Source organism: Phoca vitulina, unplaced genomic scaffold (assembly GCF_004348235.1).
Source record: "Phoca vitulina isolate PV1807 unplaced genomic scaffold, GSC_HSeal_1.0 scaffold23, whole genome shotgun sequence".
Taxonomy (NCBI): domain Eukaryota; kingdom Metazoa; phylum Chordata; class Mammalia; order Carnivora; family Phocidae; genus Phoca; species Phoca vitulina.
Window position 1 is genome coordinate 3,116,715 of NW_022589726.1, and position 27,993 is coordinate 3,144,707.

General features: G+C 41.9%; 1 protein-coding gene across 1 annotated transcript in view; it reads right to left on the bottom strand.

Annotated features, from left to right (window-relative positions):
* LGR5 (leucine rich repeat containing G protein-coupled receptor 5) overlaps nucleotides 1-21,234 on the bottom strand; it is a 123,080-nt gene extending 101,846 nt beyond the window's left edge. The window contains exon 1 of the mRNA XM_032420955.1: nucleotides 20,958-21,234. Within this exon, the coding sequence (XP_032276846.1) occupies nucleotides 20,958-21,169 (212 nt within the window). The 5' untranslated portion in view covers nucleotides 21,170-21,234. The remainder of the gene's footprint in view (nucleotides 1-20,957) is intronic.
* Between the last annotated feature and the right edge of the window lie 6,759 nt (nucleotides 21,235-27,993).

Here is a 27,993-nt window from a genome sequence, read left to right on the forward strand (position 1 = left end):
TCGGCAGGGAGCCTGCTTCTCCCTCTGACCCTCCCCCATCTCATGTGCTCTCTCTCTCTCTCTCTCATTCTCTCTGTCTCAAATAAAAAAAAAAAAAAAATCTTTAAAAATTCAGTCTCCTTACAGCTCATTGCTCTCCTTGTATGACTTCAGCTACATGGGCTCAAGTTTGCTCTGAAGAGTGGTTGACAGATGAGAGAACAAAGGTTATTTGGGACATTTCAGTGAAGTTTTCTGAAGCTTTGGGTAAGAAGTGTTGGATTTGTTGGATTTGAGGCACTGGGCAATGTTAAGTCATGGTGGATCTTTAAGTAAGGGTTGGCGTAACCAAAGCTGGCCAGAGGAAGACAGAATTTTGACCAACGTGCAAAGGTAAAGCCAGCGGGACGGGGGAAGAGTGAGGAGAAAACTGCTGTGGTCCGAACGGGACTTCCCTAATGGGAATCCACCACAAAGGAGGATGATCGACATCCCTCAGGTGGGACAATGACTCTTGGCCATGGAAGAGGAGATGACACTTGAGAAGAGCCTGAAGGAAGAATTTTTACACGTGGCGATGGGAAAGCAGCCAGTCCAGCCAGAGAGATGGGTAAGAGCAGAAGTATCGAGGCAGGAGAGTAGGAATATGTTAGGGAAATGGGGTGCCATCCTATTTACCTGAAGAACAGAAATTTGAAGGGCAAGTATGGAAACATGAGGCCAAAATGTAAAATCACAGAGTTTTACAGCCAAATAGAGTGTCAGCTCTGAATGAATCTAATACTTCAATTTGCTAATGGAGACACTAGCGATAAAGAGATATTAAATGGCAAGTAGAAGCCAAGTGGAACTCTCTCCGGGATTCCTGTTGTTGGAGCACAGCTGCACAGGATTTGAGCTGACTGTGGGGACCAATGGTAGGTCAGATCTCAGATTTGGTGCTTTCCAGTGCCTGGGTGCTGCTGGGGCTTTCTGAACAGGGAAGTGACGTGATCATTATGAAGTTTAGGAAGGTCAATTAGGCAGCAGTGCACGTGAGAGATGAGAGTGAGGGAAGGAGAGTGATTAGGAGGCTGAGTAGTGTGCCAAACACAGATAATAGGCTTTATTAGCCCCATTTCACAGATAAGGAAACTGAGCTTTGGACTGTGGCCAAACTCAGGCCTGGCGGATTCCAAAATGTGTGCATTTTAAGGCTGCAAGGGTGGCGCACTCACCTGGCTTACGGTGGGAGGAGGGGCTAGTGGGCAGAGGCTGATGCTGCAGAGCGGTCTGGGAAGACTGAGGGCTGAGAAAAGATCCCTTGGATTTGGCAGTAAGAGGTCAGCGGCGGTGTGTTGAGGAGAGAGTGATTTCAATTGAATGATGTGAGTGGTAGGCTGATGGCAGGAGGAATGAAAGAGTGAGGGGGTGGTAATGGAATGGCAGCAGGGAATACAGCCTCTTCTTTCAAGAATTCTGGCAGTTGAGAGGAAGGAGAAAGAAGGGCAACAGTTTGGGGAAATCGCGGAACAGAGGGAGGAAGCCTTCATTCCACCCCCAGAAAACATTTGTACAACATACATGTGTGCCAGGTACTATGCTAGGTAGTGGGGGACATGATGATAAATAGATGAAGGAGGGAGAAATAGAGGATGTCCTGGTAACAGCTATCTCTAAATGGAAATCCCTTTATCAGGTGACCAAATTTAATATATAAAATGATACCAATCTTTTAGATTTCAAACTTCTAGAAGACAATGAATGGATATGTCCTCCCATAGAACCTTGCATAGCGCACTCTCATTAAAAGTTCACTGAAGGAATAAACCATGGGTCGCAGGGGAGAAAAGGGAAATCCAAAATGAGGGCAGCTTTGCAAAGAGGTGGGAGATATGCCTTTTGAGACATGAGTCCTTGCAGCCATTCAGATGCTTTCTGGGTTCTCTGTCTTCCAAGCTCTCTCATTTCCAGTCACTGTTGCCTCATGTTCAGCAAATCTGAGAATTTCCTTCCATGCGCTTTCCTGCTCTGCTGCCCCTGCTGATGGGCTTCTATAGGACACGTCCAGCCATATGGTGAAATGCCCCCCATCCTTTAAAAGCAGGGCAAACCCAACCCTCTCTGGCAAGTATTTGCAACGCCAGGTGGAGTGAATGGTGTCCTTCTCTCCACAGGACTTCATACTGACCTCCAGCAATAATCACAGCTAACCTTGCCTTCTATTTACTACCCGTCAGGCACTGTTGTATGTGCTTTGCAAATAATATCCCTCATGAACAACCCTATGAGAAACGTTCTGTTTTACAGATGGGGAAAGTGAAGCCAGAGAGGAGTTAAATAATTTGCCCAAGGTAATAAGTGCACGCCAGGATTCCAACAGAGAGTGATTGATTCCAGAATGAGGCTCTTCACTACTATACTGCTTTGGCTTACTTGTCTGTCTTCCTTAACTAAATAGTGAACTCCAGGCTGTTGCTTGATTCATCTTTGTTTCTTGGGCTCAGTCTAGATAGTAAGTGCCAAGTAAGTGTTAGGTGAATAATTTAAAGAATTAATAAATGTGCGCACTTAGGTCTGACCAGCTCCCCCCTGTGAACAGAAATTGGAAGAGTTTACTGTGAATGAGAGGAGGACAGAGGGAAAAGCTTGCCTTCTGCTTCTTGGATCCCCATCTAATGCAGGGAAAATGCACAGGTCCATACAACACAATTACCACTTCTTCTTTTCAGGTTATGATTGGGGGTGCAAATAAATAAGTTCGTAATTATGCTTCAGAGAAAATGAAGTCAGTATGCCCAGTAAAACTATAAGCTAGTCAAGTAGAAGGTACACTTTGGAGACCAGAACACAGCTGCAGAGACCCTTGTCACACAGATCTTTGTACTATATTCCTATGAGAAGTTTCCTAGTAATGGTAGGTCAGATCTCAGAGGTGGATCCTGCCCCCTAGGGGTAACCGTGTTCAGACCTCCTGCAATAGGAGGTACTTAGAGGTCCCTGGCATCATGCTGGACGTTACAGTTGCAGAACGTATAGAGGAGAATCCAGCCAGTGCTTAGCCTGAAATGGGGAAGTTTGTCTAGAATGTTCTTTCCCTCTCCTTCTGGCCAACGCAAACTCGTCCTCCAAGATTCCAGATTAAATGTCAATGGAAGTCTTCCCTGACCACCAAGACTAGACAGGTTCTCTTGTAGTGCACTTCCATTCTCCAACAGAGTCTTTGCATAATTCTAATAACATAAATTTAACTAAGCAGTTACTTAATGTCTGTCTCCCCTGCAAAGGCCATACTGCTATGCTCTTAGCATCCAGAACAGAGTCGGCAATAGATAAGCATGAATTTTGTGAAAGAATTAATGCATATGCAGGAACATGATGTTAACACTACTGAGGATTTGCTCCCCAGCCATAGACTGAATTCTTATTCCTAAGTATTGTCCTCTTTTCTAGACCTTATGACAGTTAGCAACAAAGTGAAATAGACTTATTTGTATTTTTAAACACTTAACAGCCAAGAACTTTTAAAACGTTAGGGAGTTAAAATGTTTATTGACTGCGGCTTCCTGAAAAGAGGAGAAAAACATGAGAAAAAGTAAGTCAAATGAGATTGAGTAATTTTAAAGACAGGGTAGAAGAGCGGTTTTATTTTCTAGTTTCCTTTGGAATTATTCTGTAACAACAGTTCCTATAGAACCCTGAAGCTTGGCTAGTTCCGACCCCACAGAGAGATCCTTTGAAAAGATCCACTTATTTTATAAGACACAGTGAGTCTGACACGAAATGTACACTTTCGTATCTAAGACCCCTAGCAAAGGAGATTAGTAGCCAAAAAAGCAATTAAGTTTACAGTAGGGTAACAGATACCATATCTAGTACAACAGCTTGGGAAAGGAAGTAAAGCAAAGGTCATATCAACAAGAAAAAAGTAACATTAAATAGCAGATTTTTTTTTTTTTTTTAAGAAACAAAATCCCATATTCCAAAATCTTTCCTTCTCATCTAATAACTACATGTGTTTGGGTGTTTGGAAAAAACAAGAGACGAGGACGTGGCATTACTGAAGCTGGTAACTGGCCCAAACCCTGGTGAACCAGGCTGTGAAATTCAAGCATCTGGAGCGTCGGGTTCCTGATCAGCTTTTTCAGTTTGATCTCAGATCCCACTCTAGTAGATGCAGGATTGTAGAATCCCAAGCTGGCTGTGTCTGTGTGCTTTAGAAGCGCAGTGGCTTAGGGTTCGAACAAACACATCCAACTACCCCAACTTAAATAATTTAACAACGCCAACGCAGAGGTCCTGGAAAAACCAACCATGTTTTAGGACTAGGTAATAATCGGGCCCTTTCACATCAAGGTAAAGGTGTCCCCACAAAAGAACGGGGCTCTGTGACACAGACACCAATTATAAATCACCCCTTGGTGATTCTGTTTAGTTACACAGCATTGTAGATCCCAGGATTTACAATGGTTGTACAGCCCATGAAACTATCTTTAGCCAGAGTTCCTCTTCTGTGTCAGTATCCTATTTTGAACTAACAATGCTCTCAGATGAGCCGAAAAGATGTATTTAGCTCCCACCATTACAATTTCTGATCCTCTTTACTTTAGCTCTTTTGAAATAACATGAAAGCTTTGGCTTGCTAATTACTTTTATCCAGCCCATAGAAAAATTAGTTTATCTTCCTGATCAAAGCAAATTAGGCAGATCATGGCTGATTAGAATGCAACAGTAAAATCGCCATACTTTCCCTTCCAGTCCCCTTTCTCTCAGAAATAGGGCCTGTGTCAAATATGTAGGTATTTCCCACGGCCAGGCCGGACTCTGTTTCCAACAGGGACTGTGGCTTGGACAATGGTTCTTACACAGACACTAAAGTTCTTTAGTTCAGTCATTGTGTTCGAGAAGAACTAGTAACCCCTTAGCTAGCATTTGATGAAACATCTAGATTTACATATTTCCTTAATTGCATTTTTTTGAATGTGAGTGAGATTTATCTGACCAGAGTTAAATGCCTCTTTTATTCCCCTACCCAAGGCAAAATTCAACTCCGTGCTCTTAAAAAAAAAAAAAAAAAAAGTGAGGTAGGAGGATGTATGGAATTTTACTTAATTCCAATCTGAATAAATTTAAAGGTTTCAATAAAGTGGGACGAGGGAGTTACATTACCAAACACAGGAAAGATACACCTTTACCTTCCAAAGAGGAAATGTCAATTGCCAAAGCTTTCACTTATTCAGCTCAATCGAAAAGGCTATTTTGATTTCAATAATGAATGTTATTCCTGGTTGCCAGATTCCCCAAATCAGTTGCTAAGAGCCTCCAAAACTGTTGTCCTTAATAATTTCTCGCTAAAATTTCTTTGTGACTGTAAAAACTTGAAAGTTAGGTTTACTCTTCCTTATTTATTTACTATAAATTAACAGTAAATCTTGTATTTAGCTCCATTTAAACCCCCCTCTGCAGCTGCCCATTTGAAAAATAAAATGGTTGCCTTCTTTCACTTCAGTGGGCACGATACAAAACACCCATTGAGCTTTCCCTTTACTGCAGCTGCCAGTGCCCAGCCGACTTTTAACAAACCAGCCAAGCGGAATCACAATGCAGCTGCAACATTTTATGGTATTTCTGTTGGTTCTCTTTTGAGACTGGAGGTGTTAATTAGGAATCAAAGAACACAACCCTGCCAGCTTTCTTTCACAAACCATACCCTGGTCACTGCAGTTTGCAGAAGAAAATAAATCTAATAAAGGGATAAAAATGTTGTTTGTCACACCAGTAAAGTGTACTTAAGACCCTTTGATCAAAAGCTTTTTATGTCGTCTTGTCAGATGGGCTGGAAATATTGTATTTTTCCCCTTTCTCTCCCTTCTTCGTGCAGACTTCTCTGATTTTGAATTTCAAGACTGTCTGGAAGAAAAAAATATAAGCATAGTCATATGCGGGATTATTACTTAGAGGTGAAAGCTGGTCTCATAGAGCAGAGTCATTTTGTTTCTTAGAAAATTGTTCCTATTCAACAGAGAGTCCTGTTATGGGTTCACACAAAACTGGGCCTTCTATTAGCATATTTACCGTATTCTAACCACAGGTTCTCGCGCTTACACTTTACATATACATCTGTCAATACTCTATTTGGGGTAGATTATTTGTTGCATAAATCTTTTTCAGTGTTATAAGAGGATTTTTTTTACATACACAGAATTGAGTATTCTCATAAGCGTAACATCCAGATATATATACACTCACACATGCAAATGTATATATGTGTTAATTTATCAAATAGTGTGTCATTTTTATATAGTTTTTATGCATCTCGAGTATCACGCATTCAGATGTAACAGTGTGAAGTCATTACCTTTAATCTTCAGTCAAAGTTAAAAGCTTATAGTAAGTTTATGAAGTTAGCACTGCTGGGAATTAGTCAAGCCTGCTAGCTCTCTCAGCAAGAGGTTTTGCTGCTAGATGCACAAATCATGCCAAAATCCATTAATCCTGCTTGAGAGAGGCAGAAAGAAGGTCTGCTTGTTGATTTAATGTTAATGAAATGAATGGGCTCCTGAGGCTACCTACAGAGGCCCTCTAAACTGCAAAACAAATAAAGTCATTTTAAGTAATGCTCACTGCAGGAGAGTAAACAATGCTCCCAGATTTGCTGTACAAAATGGATATGGGTGTGGATGCGTAGAAACCTCCCATTTTCTACAATCTCGCTACACCTGTCCTGGTGTACAATACACACAAATGTCAAGCTGACAGATTCATAGATAACTGGAGAGACGTCAGAGCATATGCTCACCACTCTGACTTTACAGATGTGAAAACTGAGGCCGGGAGGGTATGCATATCCTGCCAGAGATTCTACAGCTGATTAGCGGGGGAGCTAGATCTAGTTCAGTGGTTCTCAAAACCTGACCGCACATTGAATTTGCCTTGGGGAGTAAAAAATCATTCTGATGCCTCGCTTCTTCCCCCAGAGATTCTGATTGAGTTGGTTTGGTGAGGGATCTAGGCCTCAAGATGGTTAAGGTTAGGTTCCAAATGGAGCTCATGTGAAGACAATTTGAGAACCATGGACTAGACCTCTAACGGCACACTGCTCCTCTGTGCGTTGGGTCTGTTTTGTCCCGCTGCACCACAGTGTGAACTATTTCCCAGCTCCTAGGAGTATGCCAGGTGCCTTAGCATCCTATGGAGAGAGTAGATACATGTGTTTAGAGATTTTCAGGTTGTTTGCAAAATGAGTTTCCGTTTCTTCCACGTGTAAATGCAGAGATGTGCCCCCGCCGTGGGTGTGTAGTATGTGTGAGTGTGCGTGTAGACCCCTTGAAGGACGGACATCTACCTGTCGGGTGAGCCCACCCCACAGCTGAGACGGTCGCCAGGGTCTGTGCCATCTTGGCAGCCTGAGCTTGTGCTTCACTTTTCTCTCTGTCCTGCCGTGGACCTCACCTTTGGGTCTTACTTGACGCTTTTTTATTCTTTTCTTATTTGCCCCAGTCTCCTTTGGGTTGTGGCTTTTCTCTTACCCCCTTGCCACCTGGAGAACTGTGCTTTGCCTGAGCCAGATCCTTCTGACTCTTCATTTGAAATTGTTTGACTTTTGCTGCCTTCAGATTCAGTCTGGTTTGGTGATTGTTTAAACTGCTTGATAAAGCTAGGCTGATAGATCCCACTTGTCCAATCTAAGCTGCTGGTAACACATAGTAGACGTCTGCCCGAACGTTCCTTCAGTTTTGGCTTTAGTGCTGTAAAATAAATCAGCTTCCTACTTTAGTGATTCAGTGGGCACTCGAGAATTCCAGAATCATCCTTTCACACGTAGTAAGATATGAAAGTGTTCCTAGAGAGTTCCCTTGTCCTTTTCGGACCTGCTCTCTTGATTTCATTGGTCATGGGTGAAGCAGCTTGCCTCTTCTGCAGGGGGCTGTTGAGAATCTGTGAAGATGGTGACACAGGGCTCATCCAGCAGAATTAAAAGGCTGTCTGGTCCAATAACCGCCCACCCATCTCTCCTCTCTGCTGGAGATCACTGGCCCTAAATCCAAGGCCCCCAGCTCAAAGACAAGCCTGAGTGGTGCTTTGACCCTCTATTTAACTTTGAATCCCTTCCCCCTCACAGAGTCAAGTCATTGGTATCTATTATTCTCCAGGAAATAATTTCAGCCTCGTTGTCATCACTGACTGCAAAGATCCTTCCTGCAATTGCATTGAACTAACGGCTTCTTTTTCAAAGACAGCTACTGTAATTCCTCACGAAAATTCACCTCTTTTGAAGGTATTTTCAGATAGACATAAGCCTATTCCTTATGTTTTTTTTCCCCTAGTTATTTTTTTCTGCCGTTAATACATTTAAAAAATCAAACACATTTTTGTTGTGTTGAAAACGTAGTTTTCCTGGGTGTATCTCTGGCTCTGAGAAAAAGCTGGGTTCCCTATATCCTCTCTGCCCCCCACTAAATCCATCATCTTTCACCTGCTGCTACAGTAAGTCAACTGCTGAGATTGGGCTTCTGAGAGCCCAAGAAGTGACCAAACTGATTGTTTCCTACATACTCAGGAAAAATCGTGGGGATGGGTGAGATGAAAATGAGAGGAGAAAAACAATTTCAGCCCAGGACCACAAACTGTGGGCCATTCATTGAACCCTGTCTGAAGAGTGGGCTTTTACCATTAGGCCACTGGCCCACAATCGGTGACAAAGCGTCTGCTCAGTCATCAGCCACCCTGGAGGTCTGTGCAGTGTCTACACAATGTTATGCACCTACGTGAAGATATGAGACTTCATTCAATACACAGAATCTTTTATCTATTTGATACCAAGGATCAAAGATGAAAGAATCTTTTAAACTTAAACAGGTGCTGGGTGATACACTATTCATGTGAAGCTGCCCCTTTTTGCTTCCCCTATTCTTTTACCTAAAAAATCTTGTTTAATGAAAATTATAAAGTTTTAGGGCAATGGATTTAACTATTTTGGGGAACAGCAATAAGAGGCAACACTGTATTTGCAAAGCATGGGTTTAGGGGCACCTGAATGGCTCAGTCAGTTAAGCATCGGACTGTTGATTTCAGCTCAGGTCATGGTCTCAGTGTGCTGAGATCGAGCCCCGTGTCAGGCTCTGCACTCAGTGTGGAGTCTGCTTGAGATTCTCTCCCTCTCCCTCTGCCCCTCCCCCTGCTCATGCTCTCTCTCTCTAAATAAATACAATCTAAAAAAAAAAAAGCATGGGTTTAGTGTTTTAACAACAACTTCATCAGCAACAGAGACAGTAGTCCCTAACATTTAATGTGCACTCCACACATGAGGCATTATGCAAAGTGCTTCACATGTATGATCTTACCAGTCTTCACAACAATCCCGTGAGGGAGGTATCACGATTGTTGCCATTTTACACATGAGAAAACTGAGACACAGAATAACTTGCCAAGGTTACTCAAGATAGGTCTGTGATCTTTGTCAAGCTGTTCTCACTTCCAAAGTAGGGATAATTATAACTTTTACTGTCTGTTATGAGGGGCAAATGAGAAATTGGAGGCAAAAAGCACTCTCTGAATTGTTTTTTCTCTCTTTCTTGGGAGTTCACAAACAATGCAGTCTGCCAAGTGTAGAGGGAAGGACCTCTCTGCTATCACAATATAAGATTATATCAGCTTGTCTCACTTTCTGTTACACATTTGATGGCCAGAAAAATGGGGCCCTGTATTTTAGATGTAGAAAAGTGCATTTCCCCTAGAGTTTAGGGGAACAGGAGAGTGCCGCCTAGTGACTCTCCCTGGAGCATGCCCTGGGACTGGCACGCAAGGACAGAGGGTGTTTTAAAATGTCGGTTTTAATGTTGTTTAGGTATGGTATGGCCCATAGATCAGGAGACAACTGTTAGTGAAAAGTCAGTTTGTTACTCACAGTTCCCAAGAGTCGGGGGTACATCAGGCCATGCAGGGTCACATGGGTGAACACCAGAGTCAGGAAGAAGAAGAAGGAGAGGGAGGAAAGCATGGGCATGAGCGTTCATTCAAGAGACACGAAGACAATCTAAATTTGGTCAAGTTAAGGTCACAAATGAAATTCAGATTATAATAAACACATGTTTAACTACTATGAACAGACATTTGGGAAATTATTTATTTATTCCTCAAACTAAATCTGATTGTTTCCTTCTGTTTTGCAGATTTTTAGGTGATACAGAGACACTTTATCTGTATCTACAATGGGCCAAAAAAAGACAATACAGTTAAAATTCAGGCACATATATTTACGTATATAGCACGCATAAGCAACAGGATTATTTGGCAACATCTAGAAAGATAACTGGGATTTTTAGAATTCACCTGAGTATCTGGCATTGGAACAAAAAAGTGACAAGAAGGAACACTCAGCTGGGGTTCTCAGGAGAGCTGGGTTCCAACTCCATCTTTTCTAGCCATGTGCTTTTGGGAATGTCATTTACCTCTTAGGAGCATGAATTTCATCATCTGTGAAATGAAGGTGTTGGATTAGGTGACCTCCAAGGTGCTTCACATTCTAAATCCCATGGGTGGACACAGCGTCTGACTCATCAGAAACCTCGGCAACCTATCTAAGTGATTTTCATTCTGTTTATCTGGGCAATTAGGGTAATGCTCTAGCAATCATGATTAAATTTCAGTTTTGCACTCTGTAATGTGACCTTAGGTATACAGCTTAGTCCTGCTGGTGATTTGTGGATAAAAGATTATCTTTAGTTCTTTAAGGTAGAACCATACTCTACATGTAGTTAGCTACTAACACAAGCTGTGAATTGGTATTATCATTAACATCAGTCTCAAATTTAGCCTTTCCTTCCCCAATATACAATTAACTATGTTTTGAGGCGTTTCTACAGCTAAGGGAAAGGGGGCCTCAAATTACTACCTACTAGTCATTCGGGACCAGACGGTATCCACCTAACACTTGTCAGGATTATAAGACCGTGGGGAAGTGGACTCTACGCTGGATGACCAGCAGCTGTAAGGTGGAAGGTGCATACTCGCTGTCAGTGAACCATGTTGCTCAAACTTCTGAGATCTTCAAATGAGATACGCTTACACCCTGGGAGAATCTGGTTTAAGGAGGATTTCCTTTTGCTACCCAAAGTGAAAAGAAGACTCAGTGAAAAAAGATCTTGAACTTCCTCCGCTGCCCTGAGCCCCAGAGTACGACAGCTGCCGAGGGAAGGGGCTGCTGTGAGTGCGGGCCTCCCACCGCAGGGAGAGTGATGTCGCTTCCCCAGGTTCAAATCAAAGACCTCAATTTCGGTGCACTTAGAGTTGATACTTTAATCCCAAAGACTCTTCTTTCTAAACTTCCCTTCATCTCGTACTTTGAAGCCCTGGGGGACGTGTCTGAGATAAGGAAAATGCATGTTTCCAGTCTATCTGGAAGCCAGGGATGGAGAAGGATCGAGAGACACAGGAGAAGTGTACCATCTGTGTCAGGGGGCCTAGTAGAGGTCTCACTGTCTCTCAGTCCTGCCCGCACTGTTTCTTGGGTAGCAGATTTCCTTGCTTCATCTTTCCACCTCTCTTGGCATTTTTTTCTAGGCTTTACTTTATGCGGCAGTTGACACTCCAATGGTCATTGCGTAGGTCTACCACCCAAACGTAGGCATGACTTTCTGCTAAGGGTCCCTTCAGGGCAGGAAGTTTGAAGGGAAAATAAGGAAGAAGATGTCTTATTTCGGTCTTCACTAGAAGACGCCAAACTCATTCTGTAGATTCATTCAACAAACACTGTGAAATAAATGTTTATTACCAAAGTCTCAATATATATACAAAAAATAGATGATCCTTCCACGGAAAATTTTATTTGTTTTTTATAACCAAATAATCTTCACTGTATATGTATACAAAAAGGGAAAGGTTATTTCGTGCTGATAGATTGAAAGACCAATTGATTATGTAACAGAGTTCCTTCAAGTAAGTGCCTCCCACGAAAATTTTTTTTTAAATTTTTTTATTGTTATGTTAATCCCCATACATTACATCATTAGTTTTAGATATAGTGTTCCATGATTCATTGTTTGTGCATAACACCCAGTGCTCCATGCAGAACGTGCCCTCCTCAATACCCATCACCAGGCTAACCCATCCTCCCACCCCCCTCCCCTCTAGAACCCTCAGTTTGTTTTTCAGAGTCCATCGTCTCTCATGGTTCTTCTCCCCCTCTGATTTCCCCCCCTTCATTCTTCCCCTCCTGCTACATTCTTCTTCTTCTTTTTTTCTTTCTTAACATATATTGCATTATTTGTTTCAGAGGTACAGGTCTGAGATTCAACAGTCTTGCACAATTCACAGCGCTTACCAGAGCACATACCCTCCCCAGTGTCCATCACCCAGTCACCCCATCCCTCCCCCCCACCCTCCCACGAAAATTTATAACCTGAAAACTTCAAGTGCCACGTGGTGTTTTGTGTGTTGAACCAATAAACTCATTAAAATAACATTGGGTAAACCCAAACACAACACAATGAAATTTCTAACACAGCCCACATTAACCAACCAACTTTAAAATAATATCTTTGTTATGTACTAAGGTTAAAAATTCAGCAAATTCTTTATATTTTTTCCACTTGAGATCATGTGTGGTTTTCTACTTCCCTGAGAAGTACACTTTTGCGGCTTTTTTGATCAAAGGCAGGTTATTTTTGCAAATAGACATCTTTTGTAGAGTCCCTGTTCTACTTCTTCAGAGTTTCAAGAAAAAAGAAGCACAAAAATATTTACCAGTTTTTTAGTGAAACATAAAAATTCTTAGGTTCTTTTCTTTTCTGAGTGTCGACTTTGGAAAGGAAGGGAAGGCACGAATGTAAGGTTAGCCATCACAGTGTGGTGTGTGTGTGTGTGTGTGTGAGGGAGAAAAGGAGGAAGAAGGAGGAAATAAAGGAATTTGGCTGCAGAATTGAGTAACAGATTGAAACACTTGGCTTCCAGTTGTGAAAGATGAGCAACACTGGGGAAAAGGCTGGGCTAACAAGGGACCGCTTGAAGAAAGCTTAATCTCAGCTTCCTCAGATGATGAGGAAGGTCAGCTCGGTGCACGCGTTCCCGGCGGGAGGTGGGCTCCCTTTGCCAGGACAATGGTCTTCGCATTTCAGCTTCTGAACTAAACTGAAGGTGCCTTCACACAGCCAGCTCCTCAGCCTCTCGCCTTGAAAGAGTTGGCTCTCCGCGGCCACGCCATGTCAATGTTATGTGTCATTTCCACAGAGCAAGTGGCAGAAAGGAAACCGTTTCTTACTGGTATGTTGGTGCCGTGGGTGTTCGTGTGAGTGCAGGAAAGGGATTGCTTTCCTCCCCACCGACAACCACAGTCCTTGTTAGAAGACGAAACCAAACTCCTTCTGAAGGCAAGGAGGATAAAATGAATGCAGAAAAAATGTGTATACCTCACAAATGAGACCCCTGAAAGTGACTGCTGCATAATTTTAAATTATTAATGTTAAGGGGTGCCTGGGTGGCTCAGTCTTTAAGCGTCTGCTTTCGGCTCAGGTCATGATCCCAGGGTCCTGGGACCGAGCCCCGCATCGGGCTCCCTGCTCAGCGGGAAGCCTGCTTCTCCCTCTCCCACTCCCCCTGCTTGTGTTCCCTCTCTCGCTGAGTCTCTCTCAAATAAATAAATAAAATCTTTAAAAAAAATTTATTAATGTTAAAACAAAACTGGAGTTGGGAGTGGTGTTTTAGATTTTAGAGATTATATCCATACGGGTCCTACATTTTCTAAACATCAATTCTTACTTGATGAGGTGCTCTTTATACCGAATATAATTTATAATTAATTGCCTTGCTATTGGTTTTTCATATTGTTGACTTTGTAATACAATAAATGGTTAACACGCAAGAGATTTCCAGCAGCAAATGAAATGAAAGACTGATGAAATAGGATAGCTAGTTTAGGAAGAGTTTTTCTTTGTTCAAAGGGGGGATCTCTTCTCTGATTTATCCAGATTTCTAATTTACACAGATGTCTGTATCACCGGCCTAATTGTTAAACCATGCACAGTTTACAGGTAGATAAGCAGACAAAACTTTGAAATAATTTCCATTCTGAATCAAATGATAGTATGGCAACCTTTATGACATCGATTCATCTTATCAGCTTTAAAGGTGAATACAAACTCAAAATTTGCCTATTAAGAAAGTTCATGTCTCTCTGAATTGAGGAATAGTTCCAAAGAATTCAGCTGCTTTATTTGACACATGGATCTGGTCATAGAAAAAAAAAGTTTTATTCTTGACTTGGAAGTTATTAGTCAACTGATCACTCTTTAGGATACTTGGGCAGCTACCACAATTTATCTTTGACTTGGGGACAAGAAAAATTGTTTCTGTGGTAGTAAGAAAATGGATATATGAAAAGATATCTACTAAACTTAAAATATTGGCCCTTAGCTATATAATGTTATTCTCACTTTACTGAAAATTAAAAACTGCATTTCCCAATTAGTTGAAGAAATATTTCTGGTATTAGAGCTTCGTAAATTGTGTTCCTGAAAAAAAAAATGTGCTGAAATATTTCAGCACCAGTTATAATTACTGTGAGGCATAACTATAAATTAGAAGGCTGGTTTTCTTGTATTTCTGGTAAACTGGCTCTGAAGATAATTTCAGAGAGGTCCCAAAACACGTTGAGCAATGTAAATATCCTTGAATAAGCAGACAGGTCTGCAAGTTTGGGATGATGATAGTATCTGTGTCACAGGGTGTTTGTGGGGCCTATGAATGAGTCAAGGACTTAGCATAATGCCTAGTACTCAGGGGGAACAATATAAATGTCAGCTGTTATTACAATAAAATGATTTAGATATGTAAATTATGGCGTGTTTGTTAAAATAAGCAACTCATTGCATCCTTTAAGCTGAATACAATTTAATTGTATTTCAAGTGGGGCTGGGCCATACATAGCTGCAGAGAGCCTTGCGTGGTTCTGTTACATGCAGATGGGCCTCTTTTAGCCACTGGGATTTCAGCAGCTGGCTCCGCCGACTCTATTCACTCCCACACCGTCAATGTTTACTGAACATCCCTTAAGTGTCAGGCACTGGGGTGGACTCTTGTGTTATAAAGTGGAAAATTTCCTACCCTGGAGGAGCTCAAAGTCCAGTGAGGAGGATAAGCCCTGAAGGAAAGAGAGCTCATCATCACATCCTGGAGTGTTATTCCACTTGACCTTAAAAGGAAGACCGTTTCATGGACATGGTCAGTTCCTCTGCGTCCTCTCAAAGCAAATTTCTGCTTCTCCAATCCCAGACTTAAACACTGAGAACAGGGGTAATAAACATTTGAAGGTATGAGGAAGGAGTTCAGCTTCTGAAGCATCTTTTAAACAGCTCTTCTCCTACGGCGGACACCCTGTTAACAGTCTTTTAGTATTACCACTAGATAATGTAATTCCATCACGTGAAATCAAATGGCTAACGTTGTTCTACCTACCAGTTTCAAATAAGGCATTTCCATTGGGCTCGATCAATGTAATAAAAAACATTCACTGGGAGAGGCAGGAGAACATGCCAGGGATTCCAAGAATGGGCCTGCCTCTTAACCTCTGGAGAACAAAATTAATTTTGAATTATGAAAAATTTTATGAAAAAATTCCACCCTATAGCCTATGAAATATCTCCCTTTTCCATAGAAAAGGAGTTCCCTGGGTGAAACTGAGTGTTGTAGTTGGCATCTATAATGAGTGGATAAAAATGTGGATTGAAGCTGAAAGATACGGGAATAAAAAGGTTGCAGGAGGTTAGAACTCATGGATACATTTAACAAATGAAATTCTGCTAAGAGACATCAAAAATAGCAACAGGACTAGATAATCAGCTTATTTTCTTTGGTATGTAATATATCAGTTGTGGCTCTGATGCAAGTCTGATTCATCTTTGTGCTATAAAATGAGACTCTGTAAAGGAAAACATTGCAACAGGAGTGAAGAGGTTGAATCTCATAGGAAGGAATCTGCCTTCTCATGAAGAATTCAATTTGCCAGAAATATCCACTTGTGGGGTGTTTATGAGGAAATGTACCATTTAGCATTATTCTAAATTTATATAAATAACTGAACAAAAACAAAAAATTACTCCACAGAATTGGCTCAATGCAGAGCTCACTACTGTTTTTCATTTCTATCATATGGCAGTATGATTTGGATTAATTGGAAACATACTTCAATTTATAGCTAAAATGATTTACATGTATGAGTTTAATAGAAAAAACATAAAAAATGGTTTACTAAGGTCAGTAGTTATTAGGTATCAGTTATAAAACTACAAATATTCTGCAATGTCTTTAATTATATGACAGCTTTTTGGGGTTAATTGCTTACATGGATACTATTTCTATGCCTTTGACAGATGCCTTGGAAATTAAAAAAAAATCAAATAGTTCAGTTAAAAAATTTAACTATGAGAAATCATAGACCAGCTTAGTGTTTTTGAACTTCTTCAAATACATCCAAGTGGGAATGGTTCCATTATCAAAATACATTTTATTTAACTACAAATGGGTTCTTCTTTTTAATTCCAATCTTCTAATTCGTTTGTGATTGTTATCAAAGCTCCTTTACTTTGAAGATTTTATTTATTTATTCCTAAGAGACAGAGAGAGAGAGAGAGAGAGGCAGGTTCCCCACTGAGCGGGGAGCCCGATGCGGGACTTGATCCCAGGACCCTGGGATCATGACCTGAGCCGAAGGCAGACGCTTAACCATCTGAGCCACCCAGGCACCCTAAAGCTCCTTTACTTTGAAGAAAACGCATAAGGACAAGAAAAGATTGAAGATCTGATTGAAGATCATATTTCTTATATGTAAAACTTCATTCTTGTCACACAAACTCTGTCATGCACATGTTGATCATATTCAATAAAATATTTACTTTAAATGTATGCCACAAAATTGTCTGAATCAGAACCACTGCTTAAAAAAAAAAATCACTCGGAATAATTTAGTCAATGAGTTTCAGTAATTGCCCCCATAACAAAAACACTACTAAAACAACCCTGGGAATCCTGGAGAAAAAGAAAGAACTTCTTTAAAATGAAGAAAAGTCATTGACATCATTCTATTTTCAATGAATTTTGAGAGCAATCTGTGGAGCAAACTGCATACATTTAGCAATTGATCTAAATTTTAAGACTGTTATAACAGCTAAAGGCTTTTGTAACCATTTCTAAACTACAAACATTTTCCTTGATTTAAAATACTTTTCTTTGCTTGCAGGGAAGCAGAAATATATTAAACCATTTCAAAGAAGATTCTAAAAATATTCTTTAATTTTGAAACTGCATCTTAAATGCTTAAAACATATGTATGACACCAGGGCCATACTTAATTAGTTATAATTGAGGGTTTTGATCAGTTTTTATTAATACCAGTTTTGCTAACTATGTGTAAAATTAAATTTTGTTATAAAGTTACATATGGAAAAGTAAGCAAGCTACACAAAAATTAAAAAAAAAATTCATTCTCCTGGTTCCTTTGGTTCATGAATTTGCTTGTGGATGAAATGTTTATGTCTTCAAGCAACAGCAGGGAAAAACTCAGTGTTCATTTAAAAATAAAATGGCTGTTCTAGATCAATAAAGAAAAGCATATTTTCTATACTAAAACTATATTAGGATGTTCATAAGGATTTAGTTTTTCTATCTGGATGCCACCCTAACTGGATGAAAGGCACATCTAAGTAGCATAGGGGAAATTATTTTTAAGACCCAATTAGCAAAAAATGTCCACATTTCATGCATTAAAATAATTTACCTAGAATAAGATTATCTGCTAGAGCTACTTTACTTCTGACAGATCATTACTGGTAGATTGAGATGTATTAAACATTGCAAACAATTACTGCCTGCTTTTATGTCTCAACTTTAGTGTTTTCCTTATTTTAATGCAGAGGGAGCTTTATTAGCCTATTTATTATTTCGTGAAATCAGAGCCCAAAACAACTGGAAGAGAGAGAGAGAGAGAAAGAGAAGATTAAGATTGAGATTTTCCAGTGTTTCCACCATGTTCAGTGGTCCAATTACAGATCTACTGGGGAATGCAGTTCAGTAAGAAAAGAAAATTAATATTAATGTTTAGACTGGCTTAAGATTCAGCTTTTCTGGGGGAACAAAGATTATAAAACTGCACATAAATAGCTCTTGCCTTATATGAAGAGGTTCAGGAAACCTTCTTTACCTATCAGTCTGACTAGCCAGCTATCAGATGATGGCAAATCCATTTGCCAAATGTGTCCAGCGGCAACTTGCCATCATCAATCTGTTTGAAGAAAATTAAATGCTTGTTCTTTTGTGGGTAGGGGAGGAAGATGAAGAGATAATATTTTGACTCAAATAAATGGTGATAACCTACTACAAACAATAAAAGATAGTAGTCTGCCTTTTTACCCACGTCAGTCCTTGGCAGAGTTTGATGTTCTCCCCAAAGTTTAATTACGACGGGGCCCCAGCGGTATGGGGCTATAATTTCGTGGTCTCTTTCAAGAGCAAAGGGAAGTTATTTCTTAAAATAAGGAAACCTGTACATTTATTTGAATATGAGTAAATAAAAATTTCTCTTTTAGGTTAGTAGTGCACAAGTGAAGGCAGAAATGGTCACATAATTCTAGGTGTAACCAAAAGAGGGCACCATCTACCCTTAATGTCTGCACAGAGTTCCTGTGGTTGTAAAAACAAAACCCAAAAAACTCCAAGCCCCTCAACCCCTCAAACTCCACCCCCCCCCCAAGAAAGGGCATCCCGTGGCTCCTGACATTTTGTACTCTATAAGGAGACCAAATTCTGAAACTGCACCTTATGAGGAACATTGGTTTGGTTATTTACTTCAGGACTGATTTCTACGTTCAGCAACTCATGGTGCCTGACGTGTTGGCCACGAGAAGCAAGTATTTAACATTCACTGTGACACTTTTCAGACACTTCGAGATTAAGATTTTATAGGGCACTGAGAAAATTTCCCCTTAGGCCAGAGTAAGGCTGTCATCAAACAGCACGAGAAAAAGATGACAATTAACTTCCTAATGCTATCTTAACTCCGAGGGGTTATCTATAATGATAGATAGATAAGGAACAGTGGCAGGAAGATCTCCTCACACAGGGAGGACACAGTTAAATGCATTTGAGGTATGTGGGAAATAATCTGAAACAGCATTTGATGCCAACTTTTAGCAACAGAAGCCTAACAAATGTTCATTCTTTCAAGTGGGAAAAAAAAGCATCCTGACACTACTCATAAATTTATTTTCTGTATTCTTAAACATGTCTTATGACAAGTGCATGATTAAAATTATCAGTGTTTGGGGGGATTGCACACCTCCCTTGTATCTAATCAAATTCTTCAGGGTGATGGGGAAGAATAGTTCCAGGCTCTTAAGTGCAGTTACCAAACTGCTCTCAAAAATTCACTATACAGAAGACCACATGATTCTTGAAACAATGAGTTCAGCATTTAAACCAGAGGCTGGGGATGAGCATGTATGTCACTTTGTAGTACAGACAGCCATTGAGGAAGAAGAAATGTGAATTCTTAGAGAATGGTCATTTCCACCACTGGAAACATATCACTACCACATGCAATGAGTGTAATTGGAGGAAAACCTGGTGGGGAAATAAATAATTTTATAATCTTTTCAAGTAAAGAAAAGCACCCAAAATAGTTTTATGGTAGATGAGAAGGGGACTGCCATCTAACACTAAAATCTAGCAGGATGGTGCCCTCTGAATTTCAACGCAATATTAAAGCAAATAAAATTTTTTTTTTTGTCTTTCTCATTCTGTCTCTAGAAAAAGAATCACTATCTAGTGGAAGGCGTTGTGCAAGCCTCTTCATGTTTCTTTTCTCCAGAAAACAACTAAACAGAGGAGAGAACGAGTTCACACAAACATCCCAACTCGCTCCTGCCAAGGTACATCAGAGAAGCCGAAATTGGGATTGCGTGGGCTTGGGGTGGGCTCACGGCTGTGGCTCGAATTAAAACCTAAACGTGTCACCTTGTGACCACCTCGTGACCCCTTTTTCAGAGTGGCTCTGACCCTGGTCTCTCTCTGCCCGAAGGAACCGAGCCGCAGACACTCCATGGGTTTGGGAGAAGTAGTCGCCTTGGTCCCCGAGAATCGGGTTCCTCCTGGGTCACCTCATCCACCCAACCACCTGTTATCCTTCGGGCCTCGGTTTTCCAGAGACAAAATTATGAAATGAGCCGCAGCCTGGTCTTCGCGGCTGGGGCTTTGGAGGCTGTGGTGGGGGAGGAGGATCCCCGAGGGATGACAGAGAGCTTCGGGTCTCCTCCGGGTAGTCGGCGTCGCTGTTTACCAGCCCCACCGCCTTCAGCCCACTTCCCTTTTCCTCCCCGGGAGGAGGAGATGGTTAAAGATTACACCGTGGCCGCGGGCACTTCAAAGGGCGGCTCGGGCAGCCAAAGGTAAAGATAACGTTCTGGCAGCTCTAATCAGGGTTTGTGGTTGCTACATTTTAATCACTTCATTAAAAGAAAGAAAGAAATCAAGAAATCAAGAAAAGAAGAAAAAAAAAGGTTACATCACACGTCCGTGCAAGGGGTGCAGAGTAAGTTCCTTCGGGGCTGGGCAAGTTGGAGTTCTCTTTCGGGGAAACTTTTTACAACCCGTGTCTTCGCGGAGGGGAGGTTGGGGCAGGGATCAATTGGGCAGCCCGCCCTTAGGCTCCAGGCTCAGGGGTGCAAATGCCCACACTGCAAGCAAATGCCTACAACCGGGAGCCCCGCGACCAGCCTAGAGCTGCACTGGGAAGCTGCGACGCACTAGCGCTTTCTGGGGCTTGCATCTGAAGCCGTTTCTCTGCGGGCCCGAAAAGTGCGCTTGTGCCCCCCCCCCCGAGACACGTGCATTTCTTTGGGGCCCAAACACGTCGGTCCAAGATGCCCTCTGCAAACTCGCCCGGTCCCTTCCAGACCCCCAGGCTGGTCTCCCCCGATTTGCCCCCTTCCCGGAGCCGAGCGGCGCGCACTTACAGGTAGGAGGTGAAGACGCTGAGGTTGGCGGGCAGCTCCGAGAGCCCCAGGTCCGAGCAGTCCACCCTGAGCAGCATCCTGCCGTCGGGCTCGCACTGACAGTGCGCGGGGCACCCCCGCAGCAGCGCGCCGGGCCTCGGCGAACCGCCCACGGCCGCCAGCTGCAGCAGGACCGGCAAGGACAGGAGCACGCCGACCGGGGAGGTGTCCATGGTGCCCGGGCAGGGGGCCTGGAGCGAGCCGCGGTCGGAGGGCAGCGTCCGGGGTGCCGCGGGCCTCGGCCGCTTAGCGCTCGCCTGCAGCGCTGGGCGCCGCGCTCCTGCCCCACGGCGGGGGCACCGAGGATAAGCGCCGCGGGGCCGGGCCGTGCCCGTTGCCGCCACGCGGGCCTCTGGAGCGGCCCTGGCTGCAGCCGCCGCAGGGGCAGAGAGCGTAGCTGCTGCAGGCCGCCTGCTCGGTGTGGAGCAGCATCTCCGCTCGCACGCTTGTTTTTTAAAGCGCTCCAGCCCGAATTGCGCGCCCAGTGACGTCAGCGCAGCCCGGCTTCCCAGGCACCCCCCGCCCGGCCGCACTTTCCCTCCTCCGGCCCCCTCCCTCCTTTCCCGATCGCCGGCTGGGAGGCGGCTGGCGGCGAGAGGTGCAGGCTAGCTCTCGGCGCTCGGGCTGGGCCGCCGCCGGGCGGATTCCGGCGCTCAGCACCGTGTGAGGGCCGGGCGACCCCCCACCCTCATTCCCCTCTGCGTCGTGGCGACCCAGAGCCGAGAGCCGAAAGGGACCTGCCTGAGGGACACACACGGCTGCGCAGAGACCGAAGGATGCAGCACGCTTCCTCCAAGCCCCCTTCAAATAATGGATGGAATACATGGAGTGATTAAAAAAAAAAAAAAAAAGACTAAAATTCAATCCAGAAAAATAGTTAAAGTTATCATGGTAAGGAGGCAGGCATTCCCGGGCGAACGATGGGTGGCCTTTTTGATCCATACCTCACAGCACACTGTCTAGCTCGCTTTTGCCTTCAAATCAAAGTGCCGGGTTAATGGCTAAATGAATACGGCTCGTGAGCAAGTACTGCAAATGTGCCTTCCTAACTTTTGGGGCGAGAAGTCGAAGTGGCTATTTTTTTGAAGTGTTTCAGGATCCCCTGGAAAGTCACCTTTAGTAGAACAATACCGGACAGACAGACAGATGGCTGTTTGCTTTTGTTCAGGGAGGGGCCTTTTCTTGCCAAGTGCCCCTAGGGTTCTCTAGTGCAGCCCCCCCACCCCCGTCCCCCCAGGCAAGAGGCACCGGGCTCTGGGAGAACCTTTGCCGAGTATCAGTGCAGAATGTGTCTTCTCACACACTTCAGCAAGTGCCCTAGGGTGAAACTAGGGGAGAAAGGAGGAGAAGGACTTAGGGCTTTCTTGGAGAGACAGCCTCAGTGGGAACAAGTCAAACGTCTCCAGACCCGAGACAGAGTGGCTGAAAGAGGTGACAGCCCAAGCCTGTCACATCAACTCACAAAAATGCACAATTTTCTCTCTGGGGTACAATGCCTCCTTGTTTCATGAAGGTGGAGAACCCTTTTGGCTCTCAAGGCCTCTCTTAGTCTTCTTCCACTTAGCCTTTCCCACCGAATTTCCCGTATAAACTTCAGAATTTTACAATTGGGAAGTTCTTTTTCTTTTTTGTTAGATGTATTTACCCTCCTTAGTTGAAGGAGTGATCCCCACACCTGGCTGATCACCTGTGGGGCTTTTATGATTAATATAGGTACCTGGACCTAAATGAGTATTCTGAACATGTCCTTTTCTTGGGTGAATCCCATCATTCGCAAGTTTGTGATTCTCTGGATTAGATGGAGGGGTAGAGTGGCTAAGACTTAGAAACTCCATCCTCCTCGTTTTGCAAATAAAGGAACTGTGTGGCCCAGAGATACTGGAAAATTTGAGAGAGGCTGCTGAAAACTCTGAGTTAAGCCTGGTTTCTGGACATTAGCGCAGTGCCCAGTTCTGGACTGTTTCTTCACTTATCCCTATGCACACCACATCCCCTACCATCACTTTGCTCATTCCCACATTATTGTTTCTCCCAGCCATTCCTTCCACATGTATAGAATGCCTACTAATTGCCTATTTTCATTCCCACTTTTTTTTCTTTCCCCCAGATTACTTATTTTGTAAGTGCAACTCAAGATTTATTCTTTTTATGAAACCTCCCATGACCGCAGTCTGCATTAATCATCAAGCAACCACTATTTGTAGAACAACGATGATCATGATGCAGCAGCAACCTGAGGGGAAGTTAGCTCTCGGCATGGAGCTTGCAGTCTGAAGGGGAATCCCACGGAAGATGAATCTCACTGAACAGTATGTTGTAAATACCACAAAATTTAGTTCTGAGGTTTTCTTGAAAGCATATTTGTTTTGTTTTGCCAACTTTATTGTGACAACTTTGGAGGCAGGGACTAGGCCATTTGTCTTATCTTTACCTCTAGGACTGAAGCTCACAGTAGTGACCCCAAACCTAACAAATATTTACTGACTGATTGATTTATCAACACAGGCATCCAAATATGGTTGTGTCCACCTCCTGCCTAAAAACTTTTGGCAATACTTTCTTGACTTCAGGGTTGTTGAAAAGAGCATAACACTTTAGTTGTAGAATGAATCAGGCAGAACCAGATTTGAATGTAGGTTCTGCCAGTTTCAGGCAATTTGATCAGAGGCGCAGAATGAGCCCACCTGTCTCAGCTACCTTCTCTGTAAAAGGCGGGTAATTATTCACCTACATTGTTCTAAATGTGAAAATGTCTGGAACTTGGCCTAGAGCAGAATAGATTTTCAAACCTGTGTTAGTGCCTTTCCTCCTCTTTTCAGGATTTAAAGCTTGTTAATAAATTCATGTAGAGTAGAGGGATTTCTGATTCAGTTAAATGGGGGTAGACAGCTGTGTTGAATGAGGCCAGGTATATTGAGCATCTGTTATCTATCTGTCTGTCTGTCTATCTATCTATCTATCTATCTATCTATCTATCTATCTATCTATCTACCTGTCTATCTGCATGCCAACGTTTCTCTTCTCTCCTTTTGATGGGAACACTCCACTCTTCTTGGGAACCTTTAACTGATTCTGGAGGGGCTATCGTGTGGTTCTACCTCCCTGCCCCTGGGCAGGTATATGACCCAAGCAGTGAAATCTGAATCTGTTTGAGGGATTGTCATAGACCCTGGGGTGAGAAGATCTTCTCTGGCTTCTTGAGTTTAAGGACAAGGAAAATTAGAGTCAGGGGCGCTGTTATTCTGCTGTAGAGAAAACTCACTAGACATTATTAGCATTAGTAAAGAGAAAAGCAAAATCCTAGGGTTATCTTTTAAGCACCTGGATCTAAGACTATTTCTACCCATCACCTCCAAATTGGTGAACCAATCAATTTTGTCTTGTTTTGTTTGAGGTAGTGAGTGAGGATTTAGTTGTGATCACTTACAGGCAAGAATGCTCAGTAAAAACCTGAAAGTGCAGGAAGTGTGGACATTTAAGAGTGACCAGATGAACCCCCAAGGTCTTGTAGACCTTAAAAGATAGAAATCATATAGGTTGAAAATAGGAATGATTTGGCTAATGGTAATTGTATTGCCTGAATGCATGTATCTTAGTCATTTTATCTGAACTAATAAAGATGAGAATATGGCAAATCAAATTCCTTGCACACTAAAAAAAAAACTTCTAGTAAGGACATTGAGGAGTAGTCTGTCTGTTTTGTGGCAAATACCATTTAATTTATAAGATCAGTTTCTCAAATTGCATTATAATGACCATCAGCATCAACTCAGCTCTTTATACATTCATATCCTCACTGGGTCCTCTTAACAAGTTTAAGAGATAGGTATTATTCTTACCCCAATTTTAAGAATAGGAAATGCAAGTGGTTTTCCTAATGGAGACCAGCAAGTCAGTGATAGAACTAAAATTCTAACTTGAGTCTTAAGACTTTAAGTTCTTTTCCAAATCCCTTGAGAATTCTAAGCACTACCACTCCCACCCTCAAACACACACACACACACATACGCACGCACACACGTGTGCACGCACACACACACACACACACAGACTTAAACTGGATAAGATCTTGGGTTTACTGTCAGTCATTTCATTGAGAAAGAAATTCACATTTTTAAAAAATTTTTATTTTTTAAAAATTTTATTTTTAAGTAATCTCTACATTCAGTGTGGGGCTTAAACTTACAACCCCAAGATCAAGAGTTGCATGCTCTACCAACGGAGCTAGCCAGGGACCCCATCACATATCTTTTTTAAAAGAAAAGTATAGTCTTTTGGACTGCAATGGAACCAGCTGGAGCAGAGAATGGTGGCTTTTTATGTGAAGAGTAGGGGCAAGTATATATTCAAGCTTTTTCCTCTTAAATATATACATTTCTGTTTTCTCTTGATAGCTCACAGGAATACATTCTGGTGAGATGTCAGAGCAAAACAACAATACCTTTACTTGTGATAGTAAGGCTAGTAGGCTAAAGCAGATTCATTTAGTATTTTGTCTAGGTGAAATGTTCTTATTTATGATTTTGGAAGGTATCTCAGTGTTAACGAGCCGGTATGTAATGGAAGATCTCATGCCAGAATTTAAATCACTTATTACTTCTCAGACTCTTTGATTGCAAGGTCCTAAAATCGATTCTGGTAAAGCGCAATCTGGTACGTGTCTACTTTCTGGGCTTGCTAAATGGATGATTTCCTAATTCTTTAATCTTTGATAAAAGTCCACCACTAAAAACATTCATGTACACCACAAGAATGACTAATAAGCTTAGTTGAAGCATGCCAGGATAATTTTAGTTAACAGGTAAGTCAATATTTCTTTTACAAGTATAGTGAAATAGTGTTTACACAACTGGTGGGCTATTATGGGCTTATTTAACTTGTTTGAAAGAGTATAGAGCCCATTATTTGCCCTGCTCATTTTACATTCATGATATAATCAGGCTTATGCTGTATTTCTTAACTTCCTTTCACCAACAAAATCTAATTAATTGAGAAGGGAGGAGGATTTAAGAATAAAGATCTATTTTCTTTCAGAATTATTTATTTTGCAAGAAAGCATTAGTTCAGCTAGTTCATTACTTTGAAATAGCCTGTTATATAAAATCAAGTGGATCTGTCTTTGATATTATCCAACGTAAAGAAACCTTTAAATATATCCACATGTTCACAACATGCTAAAAGAAAGGACGGTGCTATATTATTGATTCTTTAGCTCATTTTGATCCTCTCGTCTTATTTCATGTATGATAATGAACATGGTTCTACTGGTATGTGGCGGGCTTCCTGAGAACATATGTCCAATCAAACTCACATGTGAACCAGGGAGAGGTTTTCTTTTCAAACAAAGAGTAAAATAAATGAGAAAAAGACAACAAAACACTTCAAATTAAATGATCTTACTGCTTATTCACACACTTTATTTAATTCTGCCAAATATTACCTTAGCATCTGGACAAACTCTTCCATATGCCCAATATGATGGATCCTTTCCTGGTCTTTTTAGAAGTATACTTTTTGGATTTTTAACCATCTACCATGTCCACATGCTCATATTTAAATGGCAGGGCTCAGACAGAGCATAGGCCTTACTCCAAAATGATGAGGTGCTAACAGGTTCCTCTTCCCAGAACTGCTTCCCCCAAGGCCTGTTGCTAGAGTATATACAGATCTACAGCTCCTCATCTGCAATTCTGAAATCCCAAGAGCTCTGCAAAGAGAAAGGTTTTCTGAAACAAATTTGGTGGCACAATCTGAACCGAAGGGATGCGAGTCTCTATTTCTTACATTTCCTGTTACTGTTCACTCAGTTTGCCGCAGAAATATTGATGTCCTTGATTGCAGGGTGCTAGCCTGGTTTCCACTGGGAGTTTTATGTAATATACAGGGTTTAGTTTTTAAATTTAAATTTTAAATAATAAAATTTCCAAAATTCTGCATTTGGCGACCTCTGTGACCCTGACGTTTTTGGCAAAGGGATTATGGACCTATATGTATTTATATTTGGAATATTTATTTCATAAACAATTTTCAGAGGAAAACGGAAGACAAAAAAGGCATATGAGAACCCATACCATCAAGAACAAGACTCAGAGGAGAAAGGAAGTCGCTCAGGGGAGTGAGTGGCCCTCACTGACCACGTTGCCCTTTGCAGAGTACCGGGCAGAACCTCCTGTCTCTGCTCTGGGCGAGTATTTGGGAAAAGGCTAGTAGAAAACATTCTATATATTAGGAGTTAGCTCTCTCAAACACTGGAGAATAAATAACAGTTGGTAAGCATATTTCAGAAAAGCAAAACCAGAGATGTTAGAAATAGTAAAAGCAGAAGAAATTGTAGAGCTTACCTAGAAGAGCAAATTTATGGATTTGCAGGATTTGTAGAGTAAAATAAATACAGAGAATGCTGTTTCCCCAAAATGCTTTATTTTGATAAGTCTGGTGTATTTTAATTGAGTATGCATAGTAGCATTTCAGTGCAATTACAATCTCATAAAGCAGGGCAAAATATATTGCACAAACATTGTGGTTCAACTAAATGAGTCATAATAAAACATTGTCCAGATTGCTGCAATTAAAATTTACAGAAACCTTTTGTTGAGTGTTGTTAGGTTTGTGGATTAATAAAATGAGCCTGTTTGTTTTAATTTTTCTTTAACGAGGACTAACATTTTGATTTTGAGTTTCATAGATTTTTCTTCTTTTGCATAGATTTTAGATTGGTACGTGGCAGAAAGAAGTCTCACTGCACTTTCAAGAAATATCTATTTTCTAAGAGACAGTCCCCTTCATTTCCTTATTAACCTTCACTTTCCTTTGTTTATAGTCTCTCTGTTTTTCCCACTCCCATTTTCTCCCTAACTTCCGGCCAGGATTGCTGGGAGTGGGCGGAATAGCATGAGGGTCATTGGTTGGGTCACCTATGAGAAGGGCAGCGGCGCAGTGTGGGTTTTGGATTCTCAGAGACTAGGGTTCAAATCTCTGTTCTGTCATTTACAACCTG